At 51.2% G+C, this 24,523-nt stretch overlaps 1 protein-coding gene across 3 annotated transcripts; it reads right to left on the bottom strand.

Moving 5' to 3' along the window:
* On the bottom strand, positions 1-24,523 carry LOC121444957 (neuroligin-3). Of its 3 annotated transcripts, XM_041646914.1 has the most exons (8): positions 24,399-24,523; positions 21,245-21,907; positions 20,547-20,606; positions 16,598-16,657; positions 14,807-14,956; positions 7,527-7,712; positions 4,331-5,120; positions 1-3,670 (listed from the first exon to the last, which is right to left on the bottom strand). In XM_041646914.1, the coding sequence occupies exons 2-8, from the start codon at positions 21,699-21,701 to the stop codon at positions 2,827-2,829; spliced, it is 2,547 nt and encodes an 848-aa protein (XP_041502848.1). In that variant the 5' UTR covers positions 21,702-21,907; positions 24,399-24,523; the 3' UTR covers positions 1-2,826. The 3 variants fall into 3 exon arrangements, with proteins under 3 accessions (XP_041502848.1, XP_041502849.1, XP_041502850.1); XM_041646915.1 differs by lacking the exon at positions 20,547-20,606; XM_041646916.1 differs by lacking the exons at positions 16,598-16,657; positions 20,547-20,606.

Raw genomic sequence — 24,523 nt, 5'->3', positions numbered from 1 at the left:
CTACACAGCAAGTTTCAGGCCAGCCAGGGCTACATAGTAAGACCCTGTCTCAAAAAAGAAAAGAAAAAAAAGAAAAGAAAAGAAAAAGAAAAGAAATCAAAATCAAACCAAACAAAGCAACCCATCAGCAGAGCATTTGGCCTAGAGATGTCACTTTTCTACAGAGCTTTCCTGCTTCCCCACCAACTTGAAGTGTGCTCACCAAAGCTAGAGCTGCTGCTGCTTTGGGTGCCTAACCACTGCACCACGGCACTGACGACAGGCTCATAAACTATTGGGTCAAATTCTAGGTCTCTTTTTCATTTACTTTTGTTTTTCTTTCTTGACAGGGTCTTGGGGATGGAAGAATGGTTAAGTGATTAGCACCTCCTGCTCCTCTAGAGAACCTGAGTTAGGTTTCTAGCACCCATGTCTGGCAGCTTGCAAACACCTGTAACTCCAGCTCCCAGAGATTGGATACCCTCTTCTGGCCTCCAGGGCACCTGCATATGTATGGCACACACACACACACACACACACACACACACACAAAAAAAAAAAAAAAAAAAAAAAAAAAAAAAAAGACAGAGCCTCAGGTATTCCAGGCATGCCTCAAGTTCACTATGTAGCTGAGGATAACCTCGAACTCCTGACCTTCCCTTTCCTATTCCTCCTCCCAGGTGTAAGTGGGCTGGACTATGCACCTCTGGGGTGACTTATTTTTTAAGAGTCACTCTATGATCACTTCCCAGGTCCTCCCTGATGTTTTTGTTACTATATGCTAGTATCTTTGTTTCAAACAGAATAAAGAAAAGAAGCTATTTCCCAATCATGAAATCACTCAAAACGCACTCCTCTCCCAGCCCTTCTGTTAACCATTGCCCCGCTCCAGTGCCAGGCACCACATTAGCCTATTAGTCCTGGCTTTGGGTCTTTGTGTGCACTACCCGCCCTTGCTCCCTCTGCACATCAGCCTGCCATGGGATGGCTCATCTCCCGATTTTCTCAGGGTCACTTTGAACAAATTCTATTCCTGGCTTCTGAGGTATCAGCAGCCTTGCCCAACTGTCACACTTGATGAACAGATTTCAAGTTCAGCCCTTCGAGTCACAGAGGACAATAGAAAACCCCATGATGCTAACTAACCCTATGGGACCTCTTCCTGACTCCATCCCCCAGAGTTGTCAGGGAGCCACTAGTGACAGTCCCCGAGAGAAACTGATCTCCGATGACTTCTGCTATTCCAGTTCACAGAAAAGGAAACCTGCATCCCTTGAGGGAAGGAGATTGGCCCTTCTGTAAGTCAATGGAGGCAGAGGCCACGTGTACTGCATTTCCAAAGGAGAAAGAATTTCAGCAGGTCAGAGGTCAAGCCTCCCCCTAGCCCCCAGTCCGAGTTGGGGGCAGGGTGATGACCATGGTAGTGGTGGCATCGGAGGAGGTGGTGGCAGCAGTGGTGGTGGCCTGGTGGCAGAGGAGGAAGGAAGTATTATTTTTGCTGTTTCATTAGGAGGCCCGAGGCGATGACAGGTTTCAGCTGCAGGAACTCTGAGCGCTGCGGGCAGGAGGGTGGTAGAGCAGCATGGATTAGCATCAGAGAGGCTTTAGGCAGGGGGGCCCAGGGCAAGTAGAGCACAGCCCGGACTTGCAGGAGCTACCAGGCAGGAGGTCTCAGGCTGCTGGAGGATTGCGCTTCCAGCCTGAGCAGGCGCCTGGCTTCCAGGGGTTGCTCGGGCAGGCCTGTGCACGGGAGGCAGGTTGGGAGTGCTAACTGGATTTATTATTTTTATATCAAGACACTGTGTTTAAAATTTTTACAAAGGACAAACTCCGTGGGTTTCCGTTAGTGTTTTAAGAACTTTTCTTTAAAAAAAAGAAGAAGAAGAAGAAAAGAAAAAGCCAACAACAACCAAAAAAACCAAAAACCAAAAACCAAAAAAAAAAAAAAAAAAAAAACCACCGCTGTTTTGAAAGAGAAATGAAAGACACAAAGAGACTGTAAAGAAAAGGGGGCAAATTTCTGATATCATTTCCCCAAGGGCAGAGGCAGAACCCAGATTATATACCCAGAGGTCCAATAAGATCCGGGCCTCCACAGTACTTAGTTTACCGAACCTAGGCTCTCCTGGTCTAGCCAGGCTGATGCTGCAGTCCTCTACAGGGCCACAGCCAAGTTGGTGCTCTGTCCTTGATGGCCCTCCAGCCCCATCCATTGCTAGCCTCTTCCTCCTTTCACCCCATAGTCTTGCTCCCATCTGTTACTGTCTTGGAGGGTCCTTTTCCTTGGTCTGGTCGTATAAAGCAACACTGGGAGTCTCAGAACCAGAGAGTCCTGATCTTCAAGCCCTCCCTTCCAGAGTTGCTTAGCATTCAACGGGCTGGAAAAACATTGGTTCCAATTTTTTTAAAAATCAACAAAAACAAGACCCAGAGAAAAGACCAAGTCTGGGGGAGGAAGAGCTATCCTGCTCTTGAAAGCTCCCAAGTCTGCAGTTGGTTAGACGGTGCAGTTCCAAGAAGGCGAGCACCAAGGGGGTGTCCGGCTGTGGCTTTCCAGGGCCCCAGGAGTGTCTGGTCGGGTTCAGGGATCTGGCTCCAGCTGCTATTCCATGGGCCCTTGGTACCAAGGACTCATATGTGTCCCCATTTGAAGGGCCTGTTCAGGTTCACTTCTGGATTTGTGTTTTTGTACATGCGGGTGCATGTCCACATCTGTCTGTGTTTGTGCAGATGGGTCTGCTGTAGGGTGTGGGTGCGTGCGTGTACATATATGTGTATGTGTGTGCATGTGTGTTTGTGGGGCTGGGAGGGAGGGGGCTGGGAGGTGGGTTGTGCTCCGCGCTAGAGCTATACACGGGTAGTGGAGTGTGAGTGGGGCAGCCCAGTACTGTTGAACCCCGCGGCAAAGGTGTTATAGGGGTGCAAGGTCTGCAGCCCAACCAGGGAGTTGGGAATCATAGTGATGGTGTTGGGGGTCATGAGTGGGATGTCATCAGGGGACCGCCGCAGGGTCAGGGTATAGTCGGGCAATGCTGTGAGGCGCAGTGTGTCATGGGGTGGGCCAGCCTCACATTCGTGGTGAGTGGGCCCCAACTGTAATGCTGCCAGCTCCTCCTCTGGAGCAGTTCCCAATTCAGGGGCACCAGTTCCCCTCTGGGGACTAGGCTGCCTCAGGGGCTCCTGGCGCCGTTTGTCCTTACGGTAATAAAGGGCAGCAAAGGCCAACACATTGAGAAACAGGAGGGAGGCCCCCACGGCAATGGTGACACTTAGTTCAGTGGAGTAGTCTCGAGGGTTCTCGACCAGGAGTGGCCCTGCATCCTGGTCCCCATTCCAGGACCCAGGGGCATTCTCATTGCTGTAGGCGGGTGAGATGGCTGGCCGCTTGGTGCTCCAGGTCTTGCCATTGGGCCTGCGAGTGATGTGGGAGCTGTGGGTGGTGTCCGGGGGCGGCACTTTGGTGGTCGTGGATGTATAGTGGAACATGTCATGCAGGTTGTACAGGTGGGGCACCAGGTGTTTCCAAAAGGCTACCTTGGTGGCTCGGTAATGATCACGAACCCTTGGTTTCAGCCCGATGTGAAGGTAGAGCTGGTCCCGGGGATTGTATTTGGACCAGGCCACTTCCTCAAAGCGGTTGGCCTTGGTGTGAATGAACTTGGTATCCTGGGGTACCGGCTTGTTGGGATCCCTGAAATACCACATTGAAACCTAGGGTCACCATGCTACCTGGAGAAAGGAAAAGGCCCAGCCTCCTTTCTTTCACACCCACCGCTCTAAAATTTCCCACCGCTCCCATGTTTTTCAGGGTCCTGTCGCCGCCCCCACTCCTTTCTTCCCCAGGGCTTGAACTAGTTCCCATGGCAGGCAGCATGAAAACCTCTCATTCTTCCCTGAGCTCATCCGCTGCCATCAGGCTGTGCTAATGCTTTGTCTTCTCACACGCCATTGAGTATCTATCAGTCCTTTCAGCTGCCCAGTTTTATCAAGAGCCCTTGGAAGACTCTTTCCAAGTGCGCGTTCTTCCCCTTTCATATTGCCTTTGGCCAGCTAACCTTGACTCCCACGATTCTACCAGTAATGCCTTCCTGTTCAGTTCAGATGCCTCAACAGACACAATTATTGTTTGGTGGTGCTGGGTACCAGGGCCTGGGGCATGCTAAACAAGAACTCTACTACCTTCTTCAACAAAAAGTTGAAGGAGGGAAAATAGTGCAGAACCGTGACAAGATGGGGAATAAAGGTGTTACCAAGCAAGATCTAGGGACTTGCACAGGAAGGGAGGTAATAGAAGAGGTTAGGCAGAGGAGCATGCTGGGGTCCCAAAGAAGACACCCCATTTTCTACTCACCCAGTCTTGGCAAAGTTGGTCCAATAGGTCATAACAACAGCGCTGAGCATAACGTCATTCTTGGAGAAGTTGCAGGGGAAAAGGTCAGTGGGACCTACCATAGGGACACCAAAGACGTAGGGCACTTCATCCCCATGAGCTGCATCTGACCACGCGGGCTTCATGAGGCTCTGGCAGTGATGGTAGAAGGCGTAAAAGTAGGTAGGTGAGCCATATCGGGCATGCAGATCAGCCGTCACCACTGAAGGTTCCACCCACTGGTGGTCAGTGAAGAGCGCCACCAGGGTTTTACGGCGGGTCTCAGGGTTGTCACGATCTGCCCAGTCTGTATACATAAACTTGATGGTCTCCCGCAAGGTGTCCTTACCCTCAGGGTAGCCATACAGATTGTCCACAAAATTGGAGACAGAGTAGTCAAAGTCAGTGCCCGAGACACCATCCTCAGGGTCTACCACCCCTTCTACAAACTTGAGACCCTCACCCTGGTTGACACCTAGCATGATATCATAGTTGAGGAACTCTCCCTGTTCCATCAGGATCTCAGGGTCATCAGGAATGACATCACCATCAATCACAGGGCCAAAAGCCACATGGTAGCGGGCTGGCTGAATGTCCTGTTCTACCAGCTCCTTGGCGCTCTTTTGTCGAAGACAATCCACCATATCCACCGTGTCCAGCACATTACAGCCCACTTTGTCTGCCAGCAAACTGGTGTACTTCACTGGTTGGTAGTTCACAGCCCAGCTAGATAGAGCAGAGCCACTTTGGATGATGGCCCTCTGGAAAAGCCCTATAGAATACAGGTGGCACTGGGTCAGAGCTGTCATGTCACATATGACCATAAAACACCTTTTATCCTTTCTCACTGAGGTCACCCTCTGCTGTGGATTGGCTAGGAAGGAGGAGATGGCAGGGCAGAACCAGAGTGGGGCTGCCGAGCTCCTTTGATTCCCTTCCTGTGGATCCCTCCCCCCACCACCCTGCCACATACACACAGTTTCCCAGTCCTGGTATAGGGGCTGGTAACTTGGGGGTTAAAGGAAATGCCAGGAAGAATTAACCCCTTGGGGCCCAGAAATGGGCCTCCTTATGCTCTTTCCTCTCTTTATCACTCGTTGTCTCTCTCTCTCTTGCTTCCTGCCCAGCTGGGCCCAGTTCTGTGCCAACGCACCACCAGAGAGCTGGCGCTTACACCACAAAGGGGTCTTTTTCATGAGAGATGAGAAATGCAGGCAGGAGAGAGCCCCACATTCTGGGAGTTGAGGGATGAATCCCAAGAGCAAAGGCCCTGGGGTCTGAGAATCTCCTGGCACGTGCCCTAGCAGTGTGGATTCTCCACAGATCCTCTTTTGCTGAAGCTATGGACATATCACATCCAGATTCCCCATAGCTAGAGGGACCCCATCCCCCAAATTCAAAAAGAAGATTCCTCCAGCTCTCAAAAGAAAGAACTATCTTTCTCTAGCTGCAATACTCCCAAGGGAGAATTTGGCTCTCATGTACTCAGGGCCAAAGGAAAGATGCTTTTGCATGAGCAGAGAGGAGGAGAGAAGTATGGGTTAGAGAGGGAGGGGGGAGAGAGAGAGAGAGAGGGAGGGAGGGAGGGAGGGAGGGAGGGGGAGAGAGGGGGAGAGAGGGGGGAGAGAGCCATTTTCTCAGATCTCCTCCATGATACATTTATTAGTGCGGGGATGAAACCCAGAGCATCCCACGGGGTAGGCAAGTGCTTTGTCACTGAGCCACACCTCTACCCGGAGAGAACAAATCTTTAAAGAAGCCAGGTCTCTAGAGCCACAATCCCCCTTAAGATACACAGCACAGTGTTGTTCCAGTCAGAAGAGGTGCCAGGCCTCTCTCCAGACACGGGCACCCTTACAGCCAGTCATCTCACCCTTCTCTAGGGGAAAAAAAGAGGACTCTGTTCTCTCTACTCTCACCTAGAAACCGATACTCTTTCTGGTGGTGCTGGGGATGTAACTCAGGTCTCCTTCCATTCATTCATTCATTCATTCATTCATTCATTCATTCATTCATATTCTCTCCCTGTCTGTATGTGCATGCGCGTGCATGTGTGTGTGTGTGTGTGTGTGTGTGTGCCTTCTTTTTCTGAGACAAAGTCCTGCAGGTAACCCTGGCTGGCCTCAAACTTGTGGCAGTCCTCCTGCCTCAGTCTCCTAGGCACTGAGATTGCAGGTATGCCCCACCACGCCCGACTTCCCATTCCCTCTCTTTGCAAATGCAAGCGACACTTTAGTTTTCCATCAGTGTCATTTCTAGAGGGACACAGGGACATAGCTTCTGGTGTAGTAACAATGCTTCCTCGCATTCAGAGACAAACCTTCTTCAAAAGATGGTCAGGCTTCTTGAAAGAGTGCTCCCTCACGGGGTCAATCTCAACTATAAAAATGTGTTCTCGCTCACGTTTTTCCTCACTTTAGAGAAGGGCACTTGTTTCAAGGACAATTTTTCTCCATAAGAAGCTCAGCTTTGCCTCTCAGAGATATATTGTTCTCTATAGTCTAGATGGAAAGAGAACATTCCCCTGCCTAGCAAAATAGGGCTTATGCAAGTCCTTCAGAAAGTCACTGGCAGAGGGACCCACATCAGAAACAGGGTAAAAATGAGTGTTCTTTAAGTGAGGGGTAGAGCCCTGGAGGGAGTCTCTGGTCTAACAACGGTCTGCCTCCCTCAGAGCAGCCGATGTCCTAGGCCAGAGTCTCACTTCAGACCCATCTCTCATGCTAGACCATTTCTCCTCTTGTTCAGACTTTTTCCCCAAGAAAGGTAGACAATGAGTGTTTCTTACACCTAGAAACCAATTTTCACCTTAGATTTTGACTCTGAAGTAACATGCCCTTCATACGGAAAGATTTCCTCGCCTGTAAGGAACTATTGTCCCTTCAGAGAAGCGTTCTGTTCCCGCTCTCCCAAATAAGCCTCCCATGTGAGCCGCACATCGTTCTCAGGGTGCAAATGGAGATTATTCTTCCGCATGAGGAGAAGTAGCTCTCCCTGCACGAACAATTGCCTTCCCACCCCCTCCCCCTCAAGGGACACGGAACTGATGGCAAAGGCCTGGTTGATTCTCCTGGGCACATCTGGGATCTGAAGCCAGGCATTCTGGGGCCTGGGATACCTGAAACTCAAGGTGTACCAGCATCAAACTCTTCTACATTGGTCCTCAAGAGCTACTCACCCTCAGAATGATGAGACAGTGTGAGGAGGCTGACACAGGATGCACCAATGCCCGAGCCAAAGACCGTGATTCGACGGGGATCTCCTCCAAAGAAGGCAATATTCTCACTCACCCAGCGGAGGGCCTGGATTTGGTCAAGGAGTCCATAGTTGCCCTTGGCAGCCTGATCCCCGGTGCTTAGGAAACCTAGATTCAACAGAAGGCAGAGGAGAATGAGGGTGAAGGGACGCAGGACTTGGGTTATGATGGCACGGAATGGATTTGGGAAAGTGTCACATGGAGGAGATGCATGCAGCCATGTAACACTTCCCACCTCACTAATGCTAACACAAACCGCTGCTTCTTTTTGCAAGGTCCAGCATCACCAATACAGGCAGGGTAAAGCCCCTGCTTCCCTCCCATGATCCGGTTTGGACAGAGGGGCCAGAGCATTTGAAGTGGTTGTTTCCTCTAGGAAACAACTGAAGGGCCTGCAAGTGGCCTGAACTCAGCATTCTCTGCCCTGATGTAGTATCTGGGGGTGTGATCCTGACATCAGGCAAGATACGGTGCAGAAAGCAAGGACCCTGGAGCCAAACAGCCCTTGGTTAAATTCAGCATCTTAAGACATGTGGCCTTCAGCAAGTTATTTAAAATCTCTGGGCTGTAGTTTCCTCTTCTGTAAAATGGGGATAAAAATACCTCAAAGGGTTGTAACGAGGATAAAATGAGCAGAAGGCAAGCACATGGTAGAGCTACAGTTACATTTTCCCCTTCTTTCTCTCTCTGAAGTGAGGAGCACACAGGCAGCACTCCCTAAGCTCGCCTTGCCCACCCCGTGCAAATCTGTCCAGCTCCAATTCTTCCCAGGGATTTGGTAAGGCCCCCTTCCCATCACTCTCAGGGCAGGTCCTCATTTCCCTTCCTCCAACACCTAAGCAATCAAAAACTCTAGGGGATGCAGCCCAGCGGTCTGTGTTAACAAGCTCTCCAGGTGCTGCTGACGCCTGCTAAAGTTGAGAAGCCACTGGGTCAGATCATCTTTTTCATCTGGTGGAGAGACGAGGAAGTCAGTGCACTGCGTTACCACAGAAACAGGTCTTCCCGCCCACCCACTGGGATTTGCTGCTGAGGAGACTACATGTCACCATGGAGACTACCTTCCCACCCACCTGCTGGGATTTGCTGCTGTGGAGACTTGTTACCATGGAGACTACCTTCCCGCCCACCTGCTGGCTATCCCACAGAGATGCCCTATATCACCCCCTCCCATTTTAGGCTGATCCTGTTGCCTCATTCCTCTATCTCCTCCTTGATCCCTGGGTTCCTTGGAAGGCTCCGTCTATTTTCTCCTGCCCTAGGCTTCTGGAAGGGTCCTTTCCAGGTGGGTGTAATTGCTGTGCTCCTACACACTGGAAATCCAAACTTGGATCAGTATTCTTTGACTCTGCAGTTAAAAGCCTGTTCGCAGCACCTGGAATCAGCTTGGTTCAGGGCCATGTTAGAAGAGCCCACAGCTCGCAGAGAGCTGGCTGGCATTTCTGGCAGTCTGCAGGCAAAAGCTTAATTCAAATAGAGCAGAGCCAAGCAGGCAGAAACCACATCTCTGTCTTTCCCAGGTCTTTCTATGCCTAGCTTCTGCAAAAAAATTCATTTTACCATCTTTGAGGGTGTTATTAATTTCCTTTGGTAAAATTAAGTATGTAAGTAGTTATTAATTCCCCCCCAGAACCTTGGCACATGTCTTTCATAACCCCAGGTTCCAGATAAGAAAAGGAGAGGAGATTAGAGTAAGCTTGAGCAACAGTAAGTGGAAGGACTCTAGTTCCTTCAGAGGGGGCGGGGTGGGCAGCATCTCTGTTGTGGGAAGTCCCATTCAAAAACGCAAGTGACTCCCGTGAATCTTAAAACCTATACTGGGCTGGGGGTGGTGGCAAAAAAAAAAATACCCCAACAACCAACTAAGCAAACAAACAACAAAAACCCTATGCCAGCCAACACCCATCTCAGCTACCTAAGTCTTGAGGTGTGCTAGCAAAATTTATCATGTGTCTGCCTTCTCTCCTCTCACTCCCCTGTATCATTTTCCCCTTTCTTTCACTTAGACAATAGCCGATTTGGCTCCAGTCTTTGTCAAGGCATGTTCAGTGAGATATGTTAAAGTTGTCTGTCCTCGCTGTGCATGGTTGGGGCACACTTCCATGGCACTCAGAAGGCAGAGGCAGGAGAAGTTTGAGTTCAAGGCCTCATGGAGTGAGTTTAAGGCCTCCTGGACTACAGGGCAAGATTCTAGGGAGAAAGCAGGGAGTTGGGAGGGAAGGATAGGGAGGGAGGGAGAGGGAGGGAGGGAGGGAGGGAGGGAGAGGGAGGGAGGGAGACAGATTCACACAGTCAGAGATCTGCCTGAAAAGCCCAAGTAGAGGGTTTGGCCATACCTCTGTTCCCTCACACCTCATGAGCTTCCAGAGAAGGAATAGTGACGTATGTGGCTGGGGCCAGCCATTGATCCTCACTGCACAGAGTTCTTCTGGTACCCTAGCCAGCAGGCTCAGAAGGTGATGGGTTAAGAATGACTGACCAGGAGTGCACAAAGCCTTGCAGTCTAAGAAAGAAGCCACTCATCGATTGCTTCCTAGAATTGTGGCCATTCACAGAAACTGTGTGAGAATAAAGACTCCAATACCCGACTCCACAAGTTGTCAAAATAAATCTGAGTCAGCCTCCTTGAACCCAAGTTTATACTGCAGTATACATAAGCTGCTTGTCAACAGAAGATGGAGGAATCTGGCAGATTGTATCAAAACTAGGTATTTGTGTCACTCCAGGACTGTCACTCACCATGCAGTCAGTTTGCCTGGAAGATACCTGAGCAATGATGTGGAATTAAGTTAATTTTGGAACCCCGAATAAAACTTGGCAAGTCCGTATGTTCTCAGTATATCCACTATTTCTAGATATACCCACATCCTATATCCTGGAGGATTCCTTTTGTTTTGTTGGCCCCAAGTCCAGTGGGAGTGTCTCAAATAACAGCTACCCCTCTGGCTTGGCAGGTCAGGGGTTGGGGGAGATCTCCCGGAATTAACTTGCTGACATTCTCAAGATTCTTAGGGAAGCTTCTTCCTTGGACTGGCTGTACTCAGTGCTCAGGAGATGCTGGTAGGAGGGCAGGCAAGTGAATGCATGTAACTGGAGTCCAAAACTGGCCACCTGCTTTTTTTAAAATATACTTTGGAAAACAAAACAACAGGGCCTCAGCTACACAGCAAGCTCCCCAAGCATCAGGAACAAACTCATGTTCTACAGCGAGTGCCAAGAGACAAAAACATCTTGTATGTACCCAGAAGGCAATCAGTGACTTATTGATTATATTTGTGTTCCAGAACAGGCACTGAAGAGGATGTAGGGAGTGGTTGGGAACTCCTGACCGGATCTCAGCCCAGAACTCTGTCGAAGTGTGGAGTAGTGTTCTTTGTAACACTAATTGCTTAGCTCAAGGATGTACTTCTCTGATTACTCAGATGAGAGGAGGTGCTAAAGTCAGTGTTCTTAGCCTGAGTGCCATGGCTGAGCTTCAGGGGGCACTGCCAAGTCCTCTTTTTAACTACTAGTGTGCTGAGTGTGGTGATGTGTGCCTCTATTCCCAGTAATTAGATGCATGGCAGGAGGGTCTCAAGGTTAAGGTTGCCTGCGCTACACGGTGAGACTTAGTCTTTTGTTTGTTTGTTTGGTTAGGTTGGTTGGTTAGTTGGGTGTTTTGCTTTTGCTTTTTTGAGACAGGGTTTCTCTGTGTACCAGCCCTGGCTGTCCTGGAACTTGCTCTGTAGACCAGGCTGACCTCCAACTCACAGAGATCTGCCTGCCTCTTAAAGGTGTGTGCCACCACTGCCTGGCAAGACTCAGTCTTTAAAAACAAAAATTACATGTGTGTGTCTGTGTTGTTTTGATGAAGATCCATAATCTCAGGAGAGTGTAAGGAGTTCTCATAGAGAAGCTGAAAAGTAGAGTGGCTGAGGAGACGAGAGGGACATTCCAACCAGGACAGCACACAGAGGGCTCCCGACCAGCCACCGTTCATACAGCTCACAGCTCCTGGCTGATTCCATGGAGACCTTGAATCCTACCGAAATCTGGTGTTTCCTCTCTGCCTCACATCCCAGTGGCACTCCCAACTTCTTTTCTCTCATCTGTCATTTTATTCTTTTCCTTACTTTCACCTCACTTTCTTTCTCCTCCAGTCCTTTCTTTTCTTCCATTCCTTGCCGCTCTGCTAACATAGCATCAGCTCATATGCTTAGTATTCTCTGCACATCCCAGGACACCTTGTAAAATGCACTCTCGTATTTAGAATTCCTGAAAGCCACTGAATCGAGTATTTTCTTTTAGTTAGAGGAAAGAAATCAGCGAATTGCTTTGGGCCACTAGTTACTATGTGTGGATGTATGTTGTCTGTCTGGGGTTACTGTGTGTGGATGTATGTTGTCTGTCTGGGGTTACTGTGTGTGGATGTATGTTGTCTGTCTGTGGTTACTGTGTGTGGATGTATGTTGTCTGTCTGTGGTTACTGTGTGTGGATGTATGTTGTCTGTCTGTGGTTACTGTGTGTGGATGTATGTTGTCTGTCTGGGGTTACTGTGTGTGGATGTATGTTGTCTGTCTGGGGTTACTGTGTGTGGATGTATGTTGTCTGTCTGGGGTTACTGTGTGTGGATGTATGTTGTCTGTCTGGGGTTACTGTGTGTGGATGTATGTTGTCTGTCTGGGGTTACTGTGTGTGGATGTATGTTGTCTGTCTGGGGTTACTGTGTGTGGATGTATGTTGTCTGTCTGGGGTTACTGTGTGTGGATGTATGTTGTCTGTCTGCGGTTACATTTGTGCCTTTGTTGCTCTTTCAGAACTGTGTGGCCCTGGTGTGTGAATTTACAGTCACCTCTGTGGTACAATGACACTTAGATCCCCTTTCTCAACGGGACACAGGAGCCTTGCCATGGTGTCTGAGGCAGTACAGGAAGACAGGGGGACATGGAAGAAGCTTGAAATCTAAAGCCCATCAGATCATGAAGAGACCAAAGAGGTGCCCTACGTGTTCCATACCCAAGATCCCAGGGAGCCACTGAAGAAGACACAGTCTAAAGCATTTTTCAGGCGTATCATTTCCCCAGAGGTTTGGTATTTTTTTCCTTTGTTTCTTGTTTTGTTTTGTTTTTGAGATAGAGTTTCACTATGTAGGCCTGGGTATTCTAGAACTCGATATGTAGACCAGGTTGACTTTGAACTCACACAGACCCACCTACCTGTGCCTTCTAAGTGCTGGAATTAAAGGCATGCACCACCACACCTGGCCTCATTTCTCCAGATTGACACCAAATATGTGTATATCCCACACAGACTTGTGGGTAAGTCAAGAGGAGACTGCCATTCTGTGCATATAACCCCGCCCAGAAGCAAAATGCAGGGCCATGGGGGCCGCTGGGCCTGGAACTGGCAAAGCAATATAGGCAAATTCAAACAAGCTCCTGCCCAGCAAGCACACGAACTGCTGATTCAACATCTGGGCCCACAGACCCCCACAGAAACCCTGAGGACACAATCCCCCAGGGAAGAAGATGGCTTCCTCATGCCACCACCATAATATGGAAGCTTGGATGATCATCTAAAAGGGAGCAAGGGCCTATATGCTCTGTAACCTCCTCTGGGTGTTTGTTTACCTCAAGACCTTGGCTACCGATGGATCCTGGCAGTCATCAAAGGAGGCATAAGCAAGATAGATAAACAGCCTAAAGCACCCAAACAGCCAGAGTATGTGGTAGGTAGGATCCACGGTGGTACATGGGGAGAGGCTTTGGCAAATACATGTGTGTGGGTATGGATAGGCACACATAATGGGTAAGAGTGAAGAGATGAATGTGTGCACACGTATGTACACGAGGGAGTCTGAATGTGGCTAGGGTAGATAGAAGTGTGTGTGCGCAGATGCAGCTCTAGGTACAAGGATGTATGAGTATTTGAGCGGTAAGGGGTGAGCACATGTGTATGTATTGGGTATATCTTGGCAGAGAATATGTGGGAAGACTGTGGACATGTGCATCCAACTAGGTATGTGGAGGGAGGGGTCTATTTGGTGTGCATGTGTGAGGGGTTATATGTCCAGTGAATGGGAATGGTAACTGGTGTGGAAGCAGAGGGTGTGTGTGTGTGTGCGCGCGCGTGCACGTGTAGCTGTAAATTTGTGGGGTGGGTGCTGTGGACACGTAGGAAGCTAAATGCATGCAAAGAGAAAGAATGTTGGTTTGTGCTGTGTAGAGTAGGAGAAAGAGAGGTGTATGCATATGTGAAGTACCATCATGTGTGAAGTGAATGCACAAGTGAGCCATGTGGGAGGATACAGATGTGTGCTGTGCATGTGTTGTATGTGGTGTGTATGTAGGGCTAGTGGAAGGCATAGCTATGTATACATAACTATGTGGAATCTGGGTGTGGATGTACAGAGTCTAGGTGTTTATGTAAGGTGCAATAGAAGGGCAGCAAAACTTGCGACTCTGGGAGTGTATGGTATTTATGGCGTGGCTGTGGCTAAAAGATGCAGCGCGCAGCATGTTTAAGAGCGTGTGTATATATAGGGAAGGTGGGAGAAGTCTGTGTGGGGTGTGCATGTGGAGCATATAGTGTGTGGGTCTATGGATATGTGTGAGCGAGACTGGATGTGTCTCGCTCTGTGCGGGTTGTGTAGGAGGAAGCTGGAGCTGTGTGCGCATGTGCTTCAGGGAGCGAAAAGTATTTGTATGCGTGGGAGTGGGTGGATGGACGTGATGTGTGAGTGTATAAGGGTGTGTGGTTACAGGGTGGATTAGAAGGCATATCTGTATGTGCATATGTACTTAGGACTGTGGGGCTGGGTGGGTAGCCATGAAGATAAGACTCCAGAAAACTAACAGGGCCTACAAAACCCAGCCAAGCAGAGGTCTGGTAATAGAGGCCTGACTTGAGAGTTGGTGCAAAGTTTAAACCATACCTGGTGGCCCATGCCCAAAATCTCAGCACTAGGGAGGTGGAACCAGGAAGACCAGGAGTTCAAGACCAGCCTAAGCTATACCCTGTCTAACCCCACCTTTTAAAAAAAAGTATAAAATTTGAATTGAATTTCCATTGGCATCTAAATATTCTGAGATGGGGCCTGGGGATGCAAGAAAGCCCCTGGTCACTGGTCATTAACAGCAGTTAGAGAACCAACTTCCCCCAAATTCTTTTCCCCTCCCTTCAAAGCCAGCCTTCCTTCTAGGCACCTGGCAGAGAACCATACCTAGCACCCCGACCCGATAGTTGAGGGTGATGACGATGACGTTGCCATAACTTGCGAGAACGCTGCCATCAATCATGTTGCCTGTCCCTTCCATGTAAGAACCTCCGTGGATGTAGACCATGACAGGCTTAGCACCACTGTCGCGGATGTCTGTAAGGAGAAGGGGTGAGACACAGGCTAGGTAGGATGCCCTTGCTCCCCTACCCCCGCCAGCCCTGGGGGGTGGGTGCGGGCAGCAAAGCTATTCCAGGTGCCAGGACACCACTGCCATCTCTGAGGGCAGGACTTACGGGGCTGCTAGGCCCAGAGTTCAAGTACTGGCCAGAGAGCTGAACCTGTATAATATTTTGAAAGATTTGAGTTTCAAGCACCCCCCCCCCCAACTGAAAATGGCCCTGTGGGCATAATTCCTCTGGCCTGGGTGACCACAGCTGGCTTCTGGGATAGTAAGGAATAACAAGGGCTTGGTAATCCCTTAGCAGCACCAGGTGAGATCCTGCCCTGAGCACCCAGGAGTCCTGGGACCTGACATGGCTTTAGAAAGCAGGAGCTGGGGAGCCCTGAAACCCCCAGGACTAGACCAGTTACATGGAAAAACGGCCATTGGCAGCAGCTGGATCCCCCCCAGTGCAGACAAAGACGAAAAGGGTGGGGAGAAGGGGTGGCACAGGGAGAGAACAGGAAGGTGGGGAAAGGGGGGGAGTGGATGGTAGAGATGGGGTGGGGGAACCTTATAGACATGGTTTCTTAACCACATGCCCGTATCCCCCATTCTTCCTGGGCAAACTTAGCTGGAAACACTGGGGTGGAGCAGAACGTGGCATGAGTTAAGATGTAGAAGTCTCTACTCAGGCCAGTGCCTGAGGGTTCAGCAAGGGGTCTTCCTGAGCCCAGTCAGCACCGTGTTGGGCTGGAGCAGTCAAGAGAAGGCTCCAGACCCGACCTCGGCTTGTCTGTCACCTGTCAGTCTGTGAGCTGGTCCACTCTCTGCCACACCGGCACAGCCCTGCCAGTCACCAGTGAATCCCCTGAACTGCCTGGCCCCTCCAGGGCCTCCAAAGGGGCAGGCCCAGAGCATGGGTGGAGAAGGGACTGCTCTTGGCTGCAGCACAAACAATCTTGTTACCTCATGGAGGAAGGCTGGTCCCATCACTACTCGAGAACCTTAGTTCATCTGCTGATGGCTGTGGTATCTGGGCCACAGCCTGGCTCATTAGGCCACAGTTTTTCTGGTCCTGTCCCCAACCTACTGCAACCTCTGGCCCTGTGGCCATCTTTCTTCTGGGGAAGAAAGCTGGGAAAGTGCTAGCCTTGAATGTCCCTCCCTTGCCCCTTGGTGTATCCTAGCAGGGCCGCTCTCCCGGGAGCTAGGCTCCTCATGAGACCCAGAGGCCTCCTTAGTGAATCCCAGACACCCTGTCACCGCCCAGTTTTACTTGTCCCTCCTCCCACCCTCCCTGGCCCTGCTTGCCCTTCACCATTTCTGCTACCACATATGGGCAGGTGCCCATGAATCATAGAAGATGGGAGAGGGGCAGAAGCCAGGGCCAGGAAGACACCCTCCCTATGGCTCTACTTATGGTCAGTCTCCTGCTCCTGCCAGCCGTATTCATTACCCCAAAAGTCCCAGTGGCCAATAAGGCCAAAGACGAAGGAACAGCCCAGCGGCTTTGTACAGGAACAGAAACACACCAACGGACGGACAGACAGACAGACGGGGCTTCTCCCCATTGAGAAGGGGAGGGGCTCTGTGCCATGCACCAGCCGCCGCGCCCTGCAGCCCCCAAATACCTTCATCTTCATCCCCGTCATTATCCGCTAAGTCCTCGCCCTGTTTCTTAGCGCCGGATCCTGGGGACCAGACACGGGGAGACACAACAGCACAGAACAGAGAACAAAACAGAGAGAGAATTCAAAAACAGCATGACTGCAGTGTGGCCCAGCAAGCCAGCTCTGAGCCTGGGCCCAGGACAGGCAGGAGGGATGGCAAGAACTGAGGGAATGGGTGGGCTGAGGCCCAGACCTTCATCAGGATGATGGTGTTGCAGGCCTCTGCTGTGCTGACCTCCCTACACCTCCCTGCCCCGCCTCCCTGTCCCCAACCAAGTTCATTTAGTTAGGAAGGAGGTAGCAGCAGGTGGGCTGGGGCACAGAGCCGGAGGCCCACTTGTGGAAACTTCATTTCGGATGGATGGAAGGGCTGCATGTGTAGGCACAGGCAGGCTGAGCTGGAGGGCAGGGAAAGGTCCTGAAGGTGAGGAGTGACATTGCCAGCATCTGCGGATATCTATGTGATATACTTAGGGCGGAAGTGATTACCCGGGACCCCGGGTCTGAGCTCCCAGGTCCCAGTGGGCAGATTCGAGCCCGGCCTCAGCTGACCCTGATTCCCGCAGGAGAAGATGGGAGATGAAATTTTTCCTCTGGCCTTGTTCACTGGGCCCCCCTGCTCTTGATAATGGTAAATAGGAACCACTTTTAAGAGCAGCAAGTATTGCTCTAGGAGAGAGCCAGAGGGGGAGGAGAGGAGGGGAGGAGAAGGGAATGGAGGAGGGAGGGAGAGAGGAGAGAGAGAGAAAGAGAGAGAGAGAGAAATGGATCCTACCATATGCTGAGTACTGAACATCTACCACACGCCAGACATATTCTACTTCTACTGCTTGATCCTCACATCCCAGTGAGGTTGGCATCATTTTTATTCCTCTTTCACTGATGGGGAAACTGAGGTTCAGAGAGGTAAAGTGACTTGCTCAAGATAACACAGCTAGGAAGTGCTAGAGTGTGGATCAAACCCAGGTCTGCTTGACTCCGAAGCCCTTATGGTCTTTCCACTGCATCATGCCACCTCTCAGGGGTGAGGGAAAGGGAACGAGGAAATAGATGAGAGAAGAGGTGGAGCATGACAGGAGAGGAGAGGAAAGAGACTAGAGGAGGAAGGAAGGGATTTAGGACCTGGGAGGGTTGGCTGGCACCATTTCTAGTTCTGAGGAGACTAGAAGAACATCTTAGAATGGCTGTAAAAAGACATGATCTACTACTGCCTGGTTGCTGGTCAGTGTCAAAATGGAAGTAATTCTGCTGGTACCACACCTTACCCTCTTGCTTCCATGATCACAGATACCTTGAACCTGGAGCAAGCAGAGGGCCCTCTTTCTCTGTTGGTCTGCACTCTGGTGACTGAATATCCTTAGAGTTATCGATCAAAACAGTAACAACCCTTATGATACAAGATGCTTTTCCAACTCGGGCAAAAACCCAGCTCTAGTAGAAATAACCTCTGGCTTCCTGAACTTCCGGTGGCACCTACTGTCTTAACACGTTAGCTCAGCACCTGCTGGTCTTGCCCTCAGAATCTCAATGAGACATGGCCGCACAGTGAATCAGCCACCCAGCAGAATCACTCCTTCCTAAACATAAATTCCTTTCAACTCCATGGAGGCAGGGCTAGGGCAGGTCCTTCTCAGGATACCCTTCATTTCGGGAACTCCTTCTGCGAAGCTCTGGGGGTTCTTGGCTTGTTACATCACCCCAGCCTTGCCCCAGTCTCCCCTGTACAGATGTCTTTGCTCCTTCAGCATGTCCTTGATGAACAATTCCTTGCTGCCATGGCTTTACCAGGTACCACCCCCAGACATGGCACCATGTAGGATCCTACAGAGGCCACCCCAGCTGTCCTGTCCATTTCACACACACACACACACACACACACACACACACACACACACACCCTGTGTGCTCAAAGAGGCAAGATTTGTAGCTTTTTCAGATGGATAACAGGCCCAGGATAGGGAACTAATTTGAACAGCTAAACAAATGACCTGCCCTATCCTATCTAAAGCCCCCTTCCCAGTGCCTATGGACTTAAGAAATCCAGCAGAGCTGTAATACCAGCCTAGGAGCTTCTTCCAAACAATGATTAGACTCCGTTCACATCCCAACAGCACCTTGCCCATCGTCCACAGTTAAAATTGGCAAAATATTCACACTGCGTGGTGGCTTCCAGTCAGCAATCTGGCCAAAATCTCAGTATGAGCTTGGCCTGCCATAGGCTCTTCCTGGAGCCCTGAAAGACCTTCCTAAGCAGTGGCTAACAGTAATAACATCTCTTCCTCACCCCACTGCACCCCACTAAGTAGTACCTCAGGAGAGCAGCTTCAAAACCCTTTCCCTAAATACACGTGCAGGTTAATGGAAGGTTACAGCCACGATGGTCTTTCTGCCTTTCCATGTGGAAATGGAGGCTCTTAAAAAAAAAAAAAGGAAGACTGACCTCTGAGCCTGGGCTATATAAAGAGCTCATGGCCAGCCCAAGCTACATGGCAAGACCCTGCCTCCAAAAGCAAAACAAAACACAGCAAAGCAAAGAAAAACGAGAGAGAATCAAAAGAGTGACATATGAGTTGGCAGCGGAGGCTAGGTCACAGGGGTTGTGCTTCCTAGGCCAGCGTTCTTGCTGCTGGGGGCAGACGGTACTAGAGAAATCCTTCATTTGCATGAGAGCCTTTGCTCACTTCCTACTGCGCAGGAGGGGCCAGGGCTGGATGTCAAGAGAGGTAAAACACTGTTCTTAAGGGCAGCTAGTCGGACTCCCTTCTCCAGTGGGCATCAAAAGCCCTCCACATCAGGAGCTATAGAATGTGCTGATTCTACGGTTGTCCTTAGAGATTCTCATTCAGTAGGGATTGTTCCATCCCAAGAATCATGATGACACGGGAGAAACCCTGCCCTAGAGCATCAGGGGAAAACAAAGGCCAGGCTCGTAAGGGTTGAGTTGTGGTTGTCGTTGTTCCTTAGGCTGTTACCAGAGTCGACTGACCCAACCCAGTCACTTCTGATCTATGCTTTAGGGAGGTGGCATTGGCCAGGTGGAAGTTACCTCCATGGGCTACAGTGGAAAGAACATTCCCTGAGGGCTAAGAGCCCTAGGTTTTGGCCTCAGATCTGCTCTAGACTGGCAACAGGGCCTTGTGCAGCAAGTCACTCCCCTGGGCTCGGTTCCTCATCTGTAAAATCGGAATACTGCTTTCTGCCTTGCTTGCTTCCCTAATGTGGAGAGGGATCTAAGAGGTAAATATAAGAACCCTGGCAGAAAACATAAAGTGGTGTGCAAACGAAACACTGCAATATGGGGAAACAAATCCCTTCATCAGGAGGGTGAATCTCAAACTGGCTTTCTTTAGAGTCTCCAGTGTGCCAAGGTTTCCAGTTTCTGCCACGGGAGTAGCCTGACTCCTTCAGCTCTGGTCAGAGGTGGTGAGGCAGGGGCAGGGTGGGCGCTACACAAGAGCAGCTAAATCTATGTACCCGAGTTTCTCCTAGGTTTCAGTGGGGGAGGTTCAAGTATAGACCTTCAACCCAGGACTGAGTACTGGAGAGATGGTCCTCATATCTGCACTGGCTGCAGGGGAAGGTGGAGCTTCTGGCTCCATCTTGACTGCCGGCTTTCTTCTGAGGTGTTACCAAAAGAAGCACTGGGTCTATCTTCGGCACACTCCTTAGGGAAGCTGGAAGCTGGGAAGATTAGAAGCGATGGACTTTCTGCTTCTGTTCTGAACCTGCCTTAGGCAAAACAGCCAGGGCCCTTGGAGGAGGTGGAACCTTAAGCCTGGGACCTTAAGTCTGCTTACAACCCTCTCAACCTGGGCTACTTGAAGGAAGGCTGGGTCCTCAGGGGCAGGGGCAGGTGGGCAAGCAGCCCTCCCTCTCTCTCTCTCTCCCTCCCCGCCGGCTCGCTACCTACCTCCTTTCCTACAAATTTTCTTGTTGGGCTTTCGGGCGCATTCCTTGGAAATCCGCTTTACTGTAAAATGAATAAAAAACTAAAAAATAACAGGAGGCCTCTGCCCAGGGGCATGCATCCCCCCCACCCAGGCCCCAGGAGCTGAGCTGCTCTGCAGCGGCGGCGCATGGCAGAGAGCCTGTCCCACCATCTCCTTGTTTCTGTCACTTACCTTAATGTGACCCCCGCGGGAGGAGGCATCAGCTAGTGGAAGAGGAGGCACCTAAGCATCTCCAACCAGGCTTGCCCCCCTGTCCCCCACACACACCCAGCTCCCTCAGCCACACACACCTACCACCTTTTGAAGCAGGTGGAAATGGCAACAGGGGGGCCTGGTGGAGCCAGCATCCTCCCGCGGGCAGCTGCCAGCAGTCACCCATACTCCCCCAGGGTACCCCCATCCAGCACCGGACCTAGACCTGTCAAAGCTCTCAGGCCTGGCCAGCCCCCTTCTGGCACCAGTGTCACTCATACATGGGAGCTCGGACAATGCTGGGAGAGGAAGAATAGGGAGGGGAAAGGCCAAGCGGAGTGATGGTTAGAAGCATCTTCACAGACAGACAGACGCATGCTGCAGGGCACACAACCACATGCAAGCCACAAACACAACAGGGCAGGCGGGAGGCAAGGAGGGCACAATGCCTGGCCGCAGCACTCACCATCTTCCGTGGGCACATAGACATTCAAGTAGAGGCAGTCTTCATTGGGCTCCTGGATGTAAGTAGCGACGATATCCAAGTTGGCAGTGAACCAGACTGGCAGCATAACTTCGGGCACAGCTGTGTGGATGTTCTGGGGGCACACTGGGGGAAAGTGTGTGGCGTTCCGGATGCCTGACCAGGATGGGGGTGGTTCAGGGGGCAGGAAGCGTTTCTCGCCGATCGGGGGAGCTGCGTAGGGTACCCCCAAGTACTGGTCCACAGGACCCAGGATCTCACTGGGCAATGGTACTCTGGCACCCCTTAGCTTCCCAAAGTGAGTATTGACTGTGGGTGCTGGGGCCTGTGTACTGGCCCTCAGCACCAAACTGAGGAACCACAGCGTGAGACACAGACTCCGGCCAACTGTGGGCGTGGGGCTCAGGGACAGCGAGGGCAGGCCAAGCTGCAGCCACATGTTCCGGGCAGGGGTACTGGCAGGAGAGGCAGACTCCGGGTTCACAGCATCAGCCCAATAGGCAGCCCCTTCATGGCCACACAGACTTGAACCTCAAAACTGAGCTCTCGAGGGACACCTACAGGTGCCCAGCAACGCAGAGAGCAGAGAGCGGGTCGTCCAAGCACCACCACTTCGAAAGAGGGCTCCCTTAGGGCCAGACAGGCCTGTGGAAAGAGGGAAGCATGTGTCATCCAAGATGGTCTGTGAGGGCTGGACAATCAGTCTTTGGGACCCTGGTGGGCATAGCCTATTTTTCCACAATTAGAGGTCTCACATGCCCAGGGTTCCGGGCACTCACAGGCGACCCATTGCTTTTCAAAGCTATTTTATGTGCCTGGCCATGGTTGGGAAAAAAAAATCTAAGGAGATGAACAGAGTGACAGTTGTGGCCATTGCAAATTCAGTTCCCGACTCTGGCTCCATCATTAGTGGAGTTCACCATGGTCTTCTGGAGTCAGAGCATGCAGTGATAGGAAGAGCTGGAAGTACGGCTTCCAGTATGGCTGCCAACTTCATTCCAGGACAAGAAAATAAAAGCTGCAGCCAGGCAGAGGGTCCCACCGAGATATGCCCTTTCCCCTCAGGCAGGGCAGGGAGCACCACAGCTATTCCCCTAAGTCCAAAGACCCTTCCCCGCCCCTCCTTGACTGTTCTCCCCAGCCTCCGCAGCTGCCAAGTCCTTAAACCTTTGTCATTGCTGCTGTCTAGCTCTTCATTCACAGCCAATGCTAGAACCAAAGGTAAAAATCTGTCTGCTGAGCACGCTAGGCATTGTGGATGCTAGTCTAGTGTAAAATAAACAACAGGGTGTAGGGACATACACTTGGAACTCATGAAATAAACTCACAAAGACTCAAAGAGGGAGTGAGGGACCAAGCCAGGATCACAGACACTGCAATATTCACTGGTAGAGACATACATTCCAAACCCACAGAGATCCCCTCATTCAGTCCCACATTCCAAAACAGACTGCCTCACACAGCCAGAGCCTCACAGTGATACATTCACACACACACACAGAGACCTACTGAAACAAAATCACACATACCCGCATAGGTAAATATCCAGACACAAGCGGCATAATGGTGACACATAGGTGGAGACAGAAACAGAAATAGCAACACACTCAGACACACAGGTCTTCTGACACAGTTACAGTCAACACATATACACAGGCACACGGACATGTGTGTCCCGCATGGACACACATGCACACAATGAGCATGCAAGCACGCACTTGTACACACGCACACACAGAAGCACATTTAGTTTTTCCCCCCTTTTCTCCGGCCTTCCGAGATTGCAGGCATGTTCCTTTAAGAAGTGGCTGAAGGGGTGGGGGAGGGAAATTGGGAACGACCGACCGGCAAACGGCCACCAAGGGAGGGGAATGTGTGTGTGGTGTGTGTGTGTGTGTGTGTGTGTGTGTGTGTGTGTGTGTGTGTGTGTGAGGTGAGAGAGAGAGAGAGAGAGAGAGAGAGAGAGAGAGAGAGAGAGAGAGAGGCAGGAAAGCAGGCAGGCAGATAAAGTGACTAAAGGGATGGGGGCTCAGAGGAAATGGGGAGCAAAGTATGGGGTGGGGAGATCCCAGACACTGCCCAGAATGCACCCGGGTGAAGAGGAGAAGAGGAGGAGGGGAAGGGGAAGGAAGGGGTAGAGGGAGGTGGGGCAGGAGGGAGTGGGTGGGTGTGTATATGGGGGGGGGTAGTCCGCAGCTGAGTTCACACAATCCCCCCATTCACCGTCTCCATGGCAACTCTGGGGCACAGACCGCTCATTCACACGGCTTCCCTGCCAGCACCCCCCCCTCCGTTAACCCCCTAGATGCTGCCCCCACCTCATAAATTCCATTAACCCTTTCTAGAGGCCTTCTTTTCCAGTAACCCTTCGGCGCCAAATGCCCCTATTGAGTCAGTTCGCTGCAGCCCCTCCCTCTGGTGAACACCTAGACAAACCAACCGACCCCCAAATGCCCTCTGTACCCTAGGACCCGCTGTGAGTTCCCAAGGCCAAGCAAGATCTCCATTCTGGTCCAACTTGCAATTTGGGAGAAGACAAGGGGAGGCAGCAATGCTGGGATGAGAATGGCATCTAAGGGGACTTTGGGGGCTGGAGCGGTGTTGGGTAAGGGGCATTGTGTTGGAATGGACCAGTGTTGAGAACTGCAGAATTGGGGGCTATGTGGGTTTGGAATGGTATTGGAGGATGAAATTGCCCTAGAATGGGGAGGATAGAATAAAGGCCTCCGTTGGGTGGGGGGGCTGCAGAGAGTGGGGGAGGGAACCTGGCTATAAGATGCTATGATGGAAGGGGAATGGGGGTGCACTGCAGGGGAGGGGGTATTGGCAATGTGCAATACTAGAATGGGGCTGGGGGCTCTCGTTAGGGGTATTTTGGTGAGCATGCAGGCTGGACCATAGAAATAGAGGGACCATGGGCGGGAGGATGATAGGGATGCAGGATTTAGGGAGGAGGTAGAAGAGAAAAGCAAAGCGAGGGAGGGTTGGGAGGTCAGGGGTACCTATGGAGAACATGGGGTTGAGAAGGATGGGAGCCACTGGCTGGGGAGGTGGAGGGACCCGGGATTGGGAGGGGACAGGATTGGGGAAAGGTATGGGCAGCTAGAGGATGAGAGACCGGAGCAGGCGGCCTCACCTGTTCCCCAGGCGGCTGCAAACGACTGAACCCGGCCAAGGACCACCCATATCGCCTCCAGGCCAAGGGCTCCGCACCCGAATCCCCGAGATCAGCTCTCCGGCAGCCTGGCTGCTGTGCCCGCG

Source organism: Microtus oregoni, unplaced genomic scaffold, assembly GCF_018167655.1.
Source record: "Microtus oregoni isolate MIOR12 unplaced genomic scaffold, Mior012 000150F_ref0000365, whole genome shotgun sequence".
In the NCBI taxonomy this organism is placed as follows: Eukaryota; Metazoa; Chordata; class Mammalia; order Rodentia; family Cricetidae; genus Microtus; species Microtus oregoni.
Note: the sequence above shows the minus strand (reverse complement) of the source record. Positions and strands in the feature narration are given on the sequence as shown.